Raw genomic sequence first — 12654 nt, 5'->3', positions numbered from 1 at the left:
TGTCTCATTTTATTCTTTTAGCTAGAGGGGTCTGTTAGCAATGTTCCTTAACAATCTACTGTTAATGCTGAAAACCAAAGTTAGATTTTGGAATGGTCTGTTAAGCGTCTGCCTTGGGCTCAGGTCATGGTCCCAGGGTCCTAGGATCGAGCCCCGCATCGGGCTCCCTGCTCAGCGGGGAGTCTGCTTCTCCCTCTAACCCTCCCTCCTCTCATGTGCTCTCTCTCTCTCATTCTCTCTCTCAAATAAATAAAATCTTTAAAAAAAAAAAATGTTGGAATGGTCTCCTGGTGAATTCCTTTTCGCCCTGTCTCTGGTGATTCCAAGGAACAGCTACTGGGAGGCTTTCTGATGTCAGAATCAGCATGGAGTAGAGCCGGCTTTAAGTACCGCTCACTTGCCCTCAAAGTCTAGAGAGTAGGTGTATAAGTTTACAGTCCAAACACAAGACAGTCTAGATTATTAATGAAAAGTGTTAACACTACCTTGGATTTAGAGTACTTTCTCTTTGAAGATTAATTCTTTGTCTTCACTTATTCAAGGTGGGTTGAGGAAAGAAGTATATTCTTTTCAATGGAGTTAACTCTTCAGGTCTCTTCTGTCATATTAAGTATAACTGAGTGAAAGAAAGATTTATTGAGCTCTTACCTTCCTGGGGTATTGGAAATAATGAGCTCAGTGACACATCCTAAGCCTCAGAGTTTTAGTCTCTCAGTCTACCAGAGTATAGCCTACAGGTATTTACAATCTTTACTTAGGTTTAACTATGACCTTGGGGTTTGTCTTTGCAAAGGATAGCCCTCCAGAATGCAGGGCAGGCATTCATTAGTTCTTGAAGAAACTTCAGCAATTCCTCTGGATTTTTCTGGGATAAAGTATACCCGCCTCTTTGAGCCCCCATCCACATACACAATCAGGGTGATTTATTCTGCTGGGTTTTTCTATAGAATTTAATGCAGCTAGCAAAATACTCAATTTCTCTTGCCTGATAGCAGGCATTCTCGAATTCATTTAATGTTAACTACTGTATTCAATGTTTTAACGCTTCAGAGCTCCTTAGATCTTTCAGAGCTTTATGGCACGGAATGCCTGATTTGTATACCACAGACCAGGTCTGTAAGAACTGAAAAGGAACTTCTGTGTACCACTCCTGCTGAAGGGGAAGAACGTAGAGGTAAAAAGTATCCTCCATTAGGGCTTTGCATGTTTGTTACCTATGTACTTGCCTACTTTAAAAAAGGTACAATCACCTAGTTCTCAGCAGACATCTCTGTTCTTTACACCAGAAACGTCTTCCCATGTCAATCTCAAGTACGCTGCATAAGAGTAAAGTGCTAAGCTGGATTTATTTTTAAAAATTATGAAGACAATAAAAAAATAAAATAATGAACACCAGAGAAACCCCATCACTAACAGTAATATAGACACCATAAGAGAACACTCCAAAAAATTCTAAGTTTTTTTTTTTTAATTTATTTATTTGAGAGAGAGAGAGAGAGAGAGAGAGCACAAGCAGGGGGAGCGGCAGGCAGAGGGAGAAGCAGACTTCCCACTGAGCAGAGCCAGACGTGGGGCTCAATTCCAGGACCCTGGGATCATGACCTGAGCTGAAGGCGACGCTTAACAGACTGAGCCACCCAGGCACCCCGAAAAATTCTAAGTTTTTAAAAAAATCTATTATGTCTATGAATGTTACATTCTTTACACTTTTTGGACATTGTGAACTAGGCTTTTTTTTTTATGTATCAGGAAAAAGTCCCAATAATAGGTGTATAAAATAGCAATACAAAACCAGAGATTGCTCATAATGGTTAAAAATTCTCCCTCTAAATATCTTAGTTCAAAACAACAAATACTGAATAATGAATATGTAAGGCACTGAACAACTAATTAACAAGTGCTCTATGGATACAAAGATCAGTAAAAACCATTCCCTGACATGGGAGTATTTAATATATGATGTGGCACAAATATGCCAATAATGTATTAAGAAGGCAGAGTGTGATTAACAACAAAGAGAGGAAGATATTATATGGGTTCCAAGGAGGGATACTTGGTTGCGGTAATTCAAAAAAAGCTGTAAAGAGGGAAAAATAATTTAAGGGTCTTAAAGGATGAGGAGGATTTGGTAACAAAGACCAACAAGAGAGTTTCAGGAAGAGGAGGCAGAAAGACTTTGTTCCAAAACTTTGTATACTCCAGGTTACCTGGAATACTGTGCTGTACACGTTCAGAGTATGGGGAAATGCGCTAAAAAGTTGATACACCCTATTGCGGACAGCCTTGACCTAAAGACTTAATATAAGCCGCTTTTGGAGATCCATCAGCAGTTTTTGAGTTGAGGGTGTCAAATTGGTTTGTTGAAGCAAGGAGACCACAAAATAGGAAAATCAGTTAGGTTACTGCAATTATGCAGATGAGAATTACTAAAGGCCTACATTAGAGTGATGGCAGTGTAAACAGAAGAGGGGATAAAACAACAGACTTTGAGACTGAAAACCCAGGGCTTGGCAACTTAAAGGAAGCAAATGGATTTGGAAGGGGGTAGAAAAGCTAATGGTAAGGGAGAAAGGATTTCACGATATTCCCACGGCTAAAGTTTGTCTAGGACAAGGTTCTCAACCTGGACACTACTGACATTTTGGATCAGATACTTCTTTGTTATGGCTGGCGGTCCTGTGCGTTATAGACTGTTAGCGGCATCCCTTTCCTCTACCTATCAGATGCCAGTAGCACCGCCACCCCCATTGTGCCAACCAAGTTTCCAGAGGCTGTCAAATGTCCCTTAGGGGGCAAAATCACTAGTTGAGAACTACTGGTCTAGGTAGCGGTTGTGCCATTAATCAGGGGTGCCTACCAGAGATGCCAGGACAGCTCTTTGACCATAATCTCAAACTTGAAGGGGCTGCTCATTTTTCCTGCAAGACATGGCAAATTTGTGAAAAGCAGCCGGAACCTTTTCACAAATGTTCATTTCAGCCTTACACAGATCCCTGATCTCTCTCTAGGAGTTATATGTTCCCCACCCCTGACTAGGTACACAGTTCTCAAAAGACAAGCCTTTTCATCAATCAGGAAGTTTCTCACAGGCCACTCAGGGAAAAAAATCAACTTTAAATGACCTACATTATCTCTGTATTTGTTATAGTATTTTTGGTCATCTATATCATGCCTACACTTTATAATTTGCAAACTTGAATATTATAACTATATAACCTGGCTAGTAACCTTTTAAATTTATTTCTTCATTGTACTTTTATATTATGGTCTGCTCTATAATAAGTTTTCCTTTTCATTTTCCCCTTAGTTTTACTTCTGATTTACAGTATTAATATTTCCCAATTGATTTATACTTGTTTATATACTATGATTGTATTTGTCAGCTCTGGATGTTTTTTACATGTTTATATTTTGACATCAGTAGTGTTTTAAAGTTCTGAATGTAAATCAATGATTAAATAAATACTATTTTTAAAAATTTAGGCCTTGAGAAATTTAGTCAAAAAGTAACTATTATACACTGAGGGAGAATTTGATTTCATAGTTTCATTCTATAACATAAAACAATTTGGACATTGTTATCTAGGCTTCTGTTCTTTATGTACTATTTAGAAAAAATTAACAAATAATTAAAATCTCTTGACTCCATCAGAGAAAGAATGAGGGACCTCAAAAATCTGTAAGCTGCTCAGGCCACCCTGAGGTTGTCTGAAGGGCCCAATATTAGAGTATAAAGAAGCCAGGAAAAAGAATTAATACCTTACTATAGAAAACGACCCTTTACCACAAACTTATATATCAGCCCCATCACATTTTTGTGCCCTTTGTAGGAAATACAGACACTATGTTTTTAATATATAGCTCAACACCACTCAAGTCCAGTCCAGGTATTAACTGAACTTTCCAAGCCAAAAGTAAGTACCCTAACTCTGCCTAGATACAGCACAGATGTTAGTCCCACGGTTTAGTTCTTACTTCTTTCTCCCCTTAATTGGAGAGAGGTCTAGACATCAGGTTCCTCCATTATATTTAAGCTCTTAAGTATTTACTCATCTTCACAAACCTAATCAGGCTTTGCCTGTAACAGGCCTTCAAGAAACATTTCTTGAATGAAAGCTACTTCATCACAAAAACAATGTTCAGAGTCCCCATATTTGAAAATGTATCTTCCTTCCTATCCCGCGAGATTAAAAGATTAGGTGAATGAATGCATACATTCTATAAAACGGACTAAATTTACCACAGTAAACTGTTGTTTTCCTTTTTTAAAGATACTGCTCTGCAAAATTAAGAGTACTTTTTCAGTTGCATAGCAAATAAGACAAAAGTTCCATTGTAACAAAATTCAAATGTTTAATTTTCTTTCAAAACTTAACTATATTAATGAAAATAAATTATATTTAGACCACCTTCAATATTTGTACATCATCTTTATACAACAGTGCTTTCAAATGATTTTATAAAGGACCTTAATTTCCACAATTAAAACGTGTTTTAAAAATGGGGGAAACATTAAAGAACATTAAATTCATCTGAAATATCTCATAATGCTGAGAGGTGTGATGTTCTTTATCAAATGAACTGTATCTGTATTCAAAATAACATAGCTTTTAGCTAAATACAATTATTTCTTGTCCATTTCAGTGATTTCCTGGATCCAAAACAAAATCTGTGTATTTATTTCTTTGAAAACATCATTTGTTGACCGTCCTTTCACTGCCATGGAATGATTTGCCTTCTCAATCCAGTGGATTTTATTGGGAGCTTGCATTTTCTGTGCCACTTTCTCCAACAAGTTCTAAAGGAAAAAAAGAAGAGGATGCTAGACTAACGCTCTTTCAGGGTTTAATAAAGATCCTCCCTCTCCCCTGCACCGCCTATGCTGGCATCCATTCACTGAATGTTCATTAAATACCTGCCCTACAGACAACTTTCAAGGCAATGGAATATGCAAAGAGATGTCCACAGAAGTGGCAGTCCACATCTCTCAAATACAGCAATACCACAGAACAGATCAAGCACTCATTACTGACAATACATAGTAACATGTAGAAGTTACTCTTTCTCGAGTCACTTTTATAACAAACAGAAGAATCTGCTTAAATGCTGAAATGATAAATCAAATGTATGGTCTAGTATAAATCCCAAAATCACAAAATTCAGGTATTAATCTTTTATTCCCAATAAGAGTCAATCCATTTAGCAAGTCTTTCCAGGGAGATGAATTCTGTCAGCATGCTTAGTATTTTTCAGTTCTCCAAAGCAACAGGTAACTAAGTCACAAAATTAGCATGAGTCCAATCAGGACCTTTTAAAGAGACTGAAAGTTGCAGATAACATCTTGTTCCCAAGACACTTTCATTCACTCTCTCATTTATGCAAACATCAAGTTATAATTCACCTTTTCACACATTTCATCTGCTGAGCCTGACACAAACAATACAGGATCTTTTATACGATAGAGATCTTCATCTCTAAGTTTATGTTGCTGCTTTGGATGGTGCAGTGGGTAAGAAATACAAATGAGACCTCGAACAAAATCATCAGCATCATCTGGCTCAATATGGCACATTACAGAAGCAGCTGCTCTTGAGCCCATTGAACGACCTAAAATCAATTAAAATTAAGTTCAGTTTGAAATATAAACATTCATATATAGAAGTGATAATACGGCAAATTAGATTTCATTTACTGTTCATCCATCATGACTCTATCACTTAACTCCAAAAGGTGGCAATTAACAAGTTGTAATACCCATAATGGACATCCATAGCTTCATGAAATGCTAAAAATTGATCCCAAGTCAAAAAAAAGGAATTTTTTTTTTTTCCCCCTGAAGAATACTTGAGGTAAGGGGTAAGGACAATCCTTATGAAGAATCATTTGAGAAACAGTGACTCAGGGATATAAATAAAAGAAGAGCTCTTTGGGTTACAGTACATATTTATGAGATTTAAATTTGCTTTAAATATATAAAGTACCTTGATGTTATACAACAAAGTGACTTACCAAAACAAAAAGTTTTTTTTTTTTTTTTAAAGATTTTGTTTATTTATTTGACAAAGAGAGAGACAGCAAGAGAGGGAACACAAGCAGGGGGAGTGGGAGAGGGAGAAGCAGGCTTCCCGCTGAGCAGGGAGCCCGATGCGGGGCTCGATCCCAGGACCCCGGGATCATGATCTGAGCCGAAGGCAGAGACCTAACCAACTGAGCCACCCAGGTGCCCCAGAACAAAAAATTCTTAAATTAGCTTCCTATCATCAATTAATTTTAATTCCTGATCACCTATTCCTGTATCAATATGAATAGATTTAAAAGCAAGTATTGCAACTTACCACCAAGGAAAACACCTGCCAGTTTGTATTCTCCTGAGGTCTTTAGGTAATTCTAGAAAAACCAACCAAAAAATTATCAGTTCTTCTTCTATGAAATATTCCACTGGAAAACCAACAAGTATTTCTCATCATTAGTGAAATGTATAAAACTCTTTGCAAAGACAACCATAAAATCTCAAGGGATTCTTCTTGAAAGAGGTAACCAGTTCTTTGCTCTTCTGGTCATGCTGTCACTACCAAATCATAGCTGGGTAAACACAGGCAAATAAATGAGAAAAACAACTACTTGGCCTGTCTAAAAAAAATTAAAGTACTAAAGTATTTTTAAAGAATTACATTAAAAAAAACAGCCAGTAAAAGCTTCCAACCAATACAGAATAGTACTAAAATCTAATTTAAAGCCCTGAAAAACTTAGCAAGTTTGAAATAATCTGGATTTAAAAAATTTCAAATTTGTGTTATCCAGGGATTTTACAGTTTCAAAACTGTGCTATATTTGTACATTCATAGTATAGTAGGCAAATATCCAGAACTATATGCTGAAGTTATATAATTCCATTAAGAAAATTACATCATAGCTTCCTTGGTAGTACCACGAAAGAACATTTATGATGTGAGCATTCATCTCCATGGAAACTGAGAGCAAAGAGAAATATACTATACAGCCTTCATGTACTGTTGAGTTTCTAAGAATATTCATTAAAAGCTTTTTAAAATAAACCAAATGACTGCTAATAGAATTTGTCTTAAATGTATTAAGAATTTTAAAACAAAATTCTGTTATAAGTAAATATAAAGAAATTTTCTTACCAAAACTGATTTATATGCCTTAATTCTATGTACAATATTAAGGCCTTTACAGGTAAATCTCAGGCAAAAAAAACCATGAGATGCAAGATGGGATGCCAGTGACATCAAATGAGGAAGGTTCATATCTCCTGACGCTCCATGTGTAAGAATTATTCCATATGTTAAGCTCTTGTTAGGTACCAAACAAACAGCATCTAGTAATTTATTTCCAAAAGGTATTTTTAATTTAACCTGGAATTCAAGAGAATAAAGGGATCAAAAATTACTTCCTTGCCTATTCAGACAACTAAATAACTATGTTTGTTCTGTGAGGCCCATGATTCACATGGTCTCCAAATAAAAAGCAATATTAACATAGCTAATATTTAAGTACTTATTGTGTGTCAGGTACTACTATAAGTGCTTTATATGTATTAACTTATTTAACCTTCCTAATAATTCTATGAAGCAAGTACTTTTTATAGATGAGAAAACAGAGGCACAGCAGGTTAAGTAATGTACCCACGGTTATACAGCCACTAGCTATATAGGCTAGTGGCTAGGATTCAAACTCAGGCTGTTTGCTCCAAAAGTCCTTCCTTTAACCACTAATGCTATACCGTCTCTCACAGTACAAGTTCAAAATAAGAAAATTACTCTGGAGCCACATGACTTAAAAAAAAAAAAGGAGCCCTGAAGATGCAGAACATATGAAAATATGTATTACCTCTGTATGACTCATTTTCACTGTTGAATAACAAACTTAAAGTGCATTACATCTGAGAAGCAAAGGACATCTCCCTGAAAAGAAGATTCTCTTGTGAAAGGTGGGTTGGCAGACATGGATATGACATAAGAACTATTAATGAACACATTCAGGAGCTGAAATAAACACATTTAGAACTACTTCTCTAAGAACTAGTGCCTTTACAGGTGCATTATTTCATTATTTTCAAACTTCCTAAAACCATGGGCACTCAGAATTGGGTTACAGGGCCAGGTGTGGGGATGGCAGATATTACGTAAGAAAAGCCAGTGTGATACCCTGACAAGGAAACCTTAAGAAAATTCGTATCAAAGTAGAATGCTGTATTTTGGCATACATGCATATCTTTTTTTCTAAGCATCTTTATTCTCAACCAACTATCTTCAATTTAATGTCAGAGTATTTTTCTATTAACCCATTTCTTTTATCATTATCTTTCCCAACTCCTCCTCCTACCCTGCAACAGAAGTATATATCCACACCCTTTGTTAGGTGCCTTTGCAGAGCCTCCCAGTAGGCGGAGTGTACATACATCTCTACCCTATTGACTTGGGGCTTGACTATATGACATTGCTTTAACTAATGGAACATATGTAAAAGTTGCAATGTGTCACTTCTGAGCAGAAACAGGGCAAATTTCAAGAAGCCCCCCTTGAACTCCCACCCTCAGCCATCAGAAGAGCACGTTCCAGGTATTTTTGCTTTTTCTGCCTGGGTCCCAGAACAAAGATACATGTTGCAGATACGAACCCAAAACTAAAGTTGGAGTCCAGCCTAATCCAGCCAAGATCTAAGCCCCTGAAGAACCAAGAGCAGGAAATGTAGGCCACTGAGATTTGGGGATTGTTATGCAGCATTCCTTCTTATTGTAAGAGATCTTTTATTGTTCCGGGTATTACCAACATCAGGATCTCCACTATTCATCTATTATTTCCTGTTAACATTTATTTATTCATTCAGTGGATAACAAGAAGAGGGTTCAAGTTCAAAGGTACCAAAAATATACAGTGAAAAGCCTCTCTTATTCCTCTTTTGCCTTGTTATCCAGATCCCCTCTCCAAAGTCAGCTAATATTACCTGCTTCTTACATATCTTTCCAGATATTTTCTACATATATACACACACACCCCTCCTTTTAAAAAAATAAACCCACGATATTTTTCTGAATCCCCCACCACTTAAAATCCACTTTGTGCTTACTCTTTTCTTTATACAATGAGCTTCTTTCATTGTATTTTATGGCTGCAATATACTCCAAGAAAGGTCGTACATAATTTATTTCACCAACCATTATCTATTAATGAACACTGAGATTGTTTCCAATCTTTTGCTAAAATATTGTGACGAATGGCATGTACTTATTTTCTCATGTAGACAAACCTATATAATAAATTTGTGGGGGAGGAACTGCTGTATCAAACGGTATATTCATCTGAAATTATATTTTTTAAGGAATACATTTGATCTTTGAATAGGTAATATATGCATATGGTACAAAATTTTAAAAGAACAAAAATGTAACTAGTTAAGTCTCCTCACATCCTTCTCCCCCAGCCACCTAGTTCCTTTCCTTTCCCGGAAGCAACCACTGTGACCAACTTATCGTCTCTCTTTCCACAAATGTGTATGTATGTGTAGAAAAATTCTTATTTGAGCCTGAGGGGAATTAGTCTAGCTGAGCCTGCGTCGTCCTGAAGGTCACTCTTGGAGGCTCGCCATGCGGGAACACTGCTGAGTGCAAAGCGTCCCTGCTTTCATAAATGTAGCCCCATAATTAAGTGTGCCCGGGGTCCCCTGGTTCAAAGAGCCTGTTTTATGTTCTCAAGGGAATAGCCTCCTGCCTTCTACTAGGAGAAAGGCAGTCACCCAAAAATGTGAAATAGGGAAGGAGATGTAGGCATCTAATTGCTTCTCGAACAGCTTTCACCTAAGTTTAAGCTTTATTTAAGCCCTCCACCTGTGCCCCCAACACCATTTCCTTCATTGGCACTTCTCAAGGTGTCTGGGGCTGCCAGTTTCTGTGGATTGTACAGACCTGTTCCACAGTACGCCTTGTTGCAGGTTTAGAATTAGGCTAACGTTTGCGAAGACCATCTGCTTTCCAGATCCCAATATTTTACTGCCGTTGTTTCCTTTCCCATTCTCTCCATCATTTGGATGTATGTCTTTTAAAAAACCTCTTTACTGTAATTCTGGTGAGATTTCAGGAGGGAGTAATATCAGATACACGTATTCAACCCACTATCTTAGCCTAGAATACTACTCCTCAACAACTTGGGTGTGTGTGTGTGTGTGCATGCGGGGGTGTGTGTGCGCGCGCGTGTGTGCGTGTGTGTGTGCGCGGGGTGTGTGTGTGCGCGGGGTGTGTGGGGGTGTGTGTGCGTGGGGGGGCGTGTGTGGGGTGTGGGGGTGTGTGCGGGGTGTGTGTGTGTGTGCGCGGGTGTGTGGGGTGTGTGTGTGTGCGCGGGTGTGTGGGTGTGTGCGCGGGTGTGTGGTGTGTGGGGGCGTGTGCGTGGGGTGTGGGGGGGTGTGCGGGTGTGTGTGTGTGCGCGGGTGTGTGTGTGTGCGGGTGTGTGTGTGGGGGGTGTGTGTGCGTGGGGTGTGTGCGTGGGGGGGCGTGTGTGGGGGGGTGTGCGTGCGCGCGCGGGGGTGTGTGGGTGCGGGTGTGTGTGGGGGGTGTGTGTGCGGGTGTGTGTGTGTGCGCGCGGGTGTGTGGTGTGCGTGTGGGGGGTGTGTGTGCGGGTGTGTGTGGGTGTGGGTGTGTTTTCCAGAGAACCTCCACTCCCCTCCAGCTCTCCTGTGAACAGTCTACTCCTCACGCCTGGCGCGCACGGGCTGGGCCACCACGACTACCAGTATGATCCCACCGTAACGTGGGCTCGACGGTCTAGGCTACAGCCTCTGGTTTTGAATTCACATAGGGCAGGGTACAAACCTGGCTCTGCGAGCGGGGAGCTGCGGAGACACCGAGACGAGTCGGTAGTCGTCTCACTTTTTAGCAGCGTCCCCACATCGCGAGCCTTCGAGCGTGACCTGCCGGACTACTCAGGCTCCGCGTGCAATAAGCGATCGCACCTCACGCCGAAGGACCGAAATGCCCCAACCACCGTAACTTCCGACCAGAAACGGCCGTGGGCATTATCTGTCGTATCTACAGCACTACGCTGCAAGTCGTGGGCAAACAGAAACGTTTAAGAGTCCAAGTCTTCTGGGGGTTGATAATCCGGCCGGGTCCACGACAGACACCGAGCGGTCCCAGCGCAGAAATTCGGAGCGAGGTCCCCCCGGAGTTTGGGATTCGAAGGCACCTGAGGCTCCAATCGTTCACGCCCCTGGCGCGCGTGCGCGGGGCTGCGCGGTGGCCGTCCCCGGGGCCCGGCGCGACCCCTCACGGCTCCCCGCGGTTCGCCTCTCCCCGCCCGCCCCGTTCCCTCACTCCGGCCTCGCCATCCGCCAGGCGGGCGAAACCCCGGCGGCCGGGCCCGCGAGCACCAAGCTTACACCGACCGCCTCACGGAGGCGACCAACAGCCCCCGAGGGGCGACGGCCGCGAGCTCGAAATGTTCCAGATGGGGCCACCAGGCGCGCCAGCACTCTCGTCCGGAGGCCGTCCCCCACCTGACGGCGCCAACCGCCACCGCCGCCGCACTTACCGGGGAAGGGAAGGTGGCCGAGAGCGCCTAACCGTTCTCACTCCCTTCACGGAACAAACTAGCGCGCTCGAAGGAACCGCCTCGCCGCCCCCGCCAGCCCGTTCCGCCTCGGCGCACGCGCGCACAGGACCCGCCCCCCGGGCGCGCGGGCCGGCGCGCGGAGCACGCTGGGAGCGGGAGTTCTCCAGCCATTTCCTTGGGGGCAGGGCCGCAGGTACTCGCCAGCCCCGAGGTGGCTCAGGAGCCACCTCCAGTTGCTGCCTCAGCCCGGCTCACTCCGCGCTGGACCCTTACCCATCCCAGCAGCTCCGTTCCAACAGTTGCGCAGGTCCATGAACGTGAGGTCAACTCTCATTATTCTTTTTTTCGCACCCACAGTCTGTCAATCCTATTGACTCTGTTTGCAAATATAAACAAAAGCCAGCTGCCTCTCTTGCTTCTACCGGACTGGTTGGAGTGCCCCCATTCAACTATGCCTGGATTATTGAAATAATCTACTAGATGCTCTCTTGTTCCCATCTCTGCCTCCACCTCTTTGCTACCTGATCATCACAGCAACCAGCTGGACCTGGTTGAAATGTAAACCCCTCCTGTCAAAGCCTTCCAGAGGCTTCCCGTCTCTCTCTCATAACGAAAGCCAAAGCCCTTACAATGACCACCAAGGTTTTATATTGTTTATTTTTTTGTTTTTATTTTAGTCTCAAGTTTTTATTTAAATTCCAGTAATATTAGTTTCAGGAGTAGAATTTAGTGATTCAACACTTGTGCATAACATCCAGTGCTCATCTCAAGTGCCCCCAAGAATATCCTTCACTCATTTAACCCACCCCCCTTGCCACCTCCCCTCCAGCAACCCTCAGTTTGTTCTCTATAGTTAAGAATCTGTTTTTTTATTTGCCTCTTTCTCCTTTTTTGTCCCTACGTTTATCTGTTTTATTTCTTAAATTCCACATATGAGTGAAATCATATGGCATTTGTCTTTCTCGGACTGACTTATTTTCCTTAGCATAATACACTCTAGCTCCATTCATGTCATTGCAAGTGACAAGATTTCATTCTCTTTATGGTTGAGTATATTCCATTGTATATACACACCACATCTTCTTTATCC

The 12654-nt window shown here is 41.3% G+C and overlaps 1 protein-coding gene across 4 annotated transcripts; it reads right to left on the bottom strand.

The window, feature by feature from the left end:
• Positions 1-4333: 4333 nt before the first annotated feature.
• Positions 4334-11678, bottom strand: TEX30 (testis expressed 30). 4 transcript variants are annotated; one of them, XM_027591537.2, is made up of 6 exons: positions 11544-11678; positions 7852-7925; positions 7146-7376; positions 6336-6387; positions 5402-5607; positions 4334-4798 (listed from the first exon to the last, which is right to left on the bottom strand). In XM_027591537.2, the coding sequence occupies exons 2-6, from the start codon at positions 7864-7866 to the stop codon at positions 4625-4627; spliced, it is 678 nt and encodes a 225-aa protein (XP_027447338.1). In that variant the 5' UTR covers positions 7867-7925; positions 11544-11678; the 3' UTR covers positions 4334-4624. The 4 variants fall into 4 exon arrangements, with proteins under 4 accessions (XP_027447338.1, XP_027447339.1, XP_027447340.1 ...); XM_027591538.2 differs by lacking the exon at positions 11544-11678 and adding an exon at positions 10826-11229; XM_027591539.2 differs by lacking the exon at positions 11544-11678 and adding an exon at positions 9926-10074.
• Positions 11679-12654: the final 976 nt, after the last annotated feature.

This window comes from Zalophus californianus, chromosome 3 (genome assembly GCF_009762305.2).
Source record: "Zalophus californianus isolate mZalCal1 chromosome 3, mZalCal1.pri.v2, whole genome shotgun sequence".
Classification (NCBI taxonomy): Eukaryota; Metazoa; Chordata; class Mammalia; order Carnivora; family Otariidae; genus Zalophus; species Zalophus californianus.
This window is presented reverse-complemented; position numbering and strand designations above follow the sequence as displayed.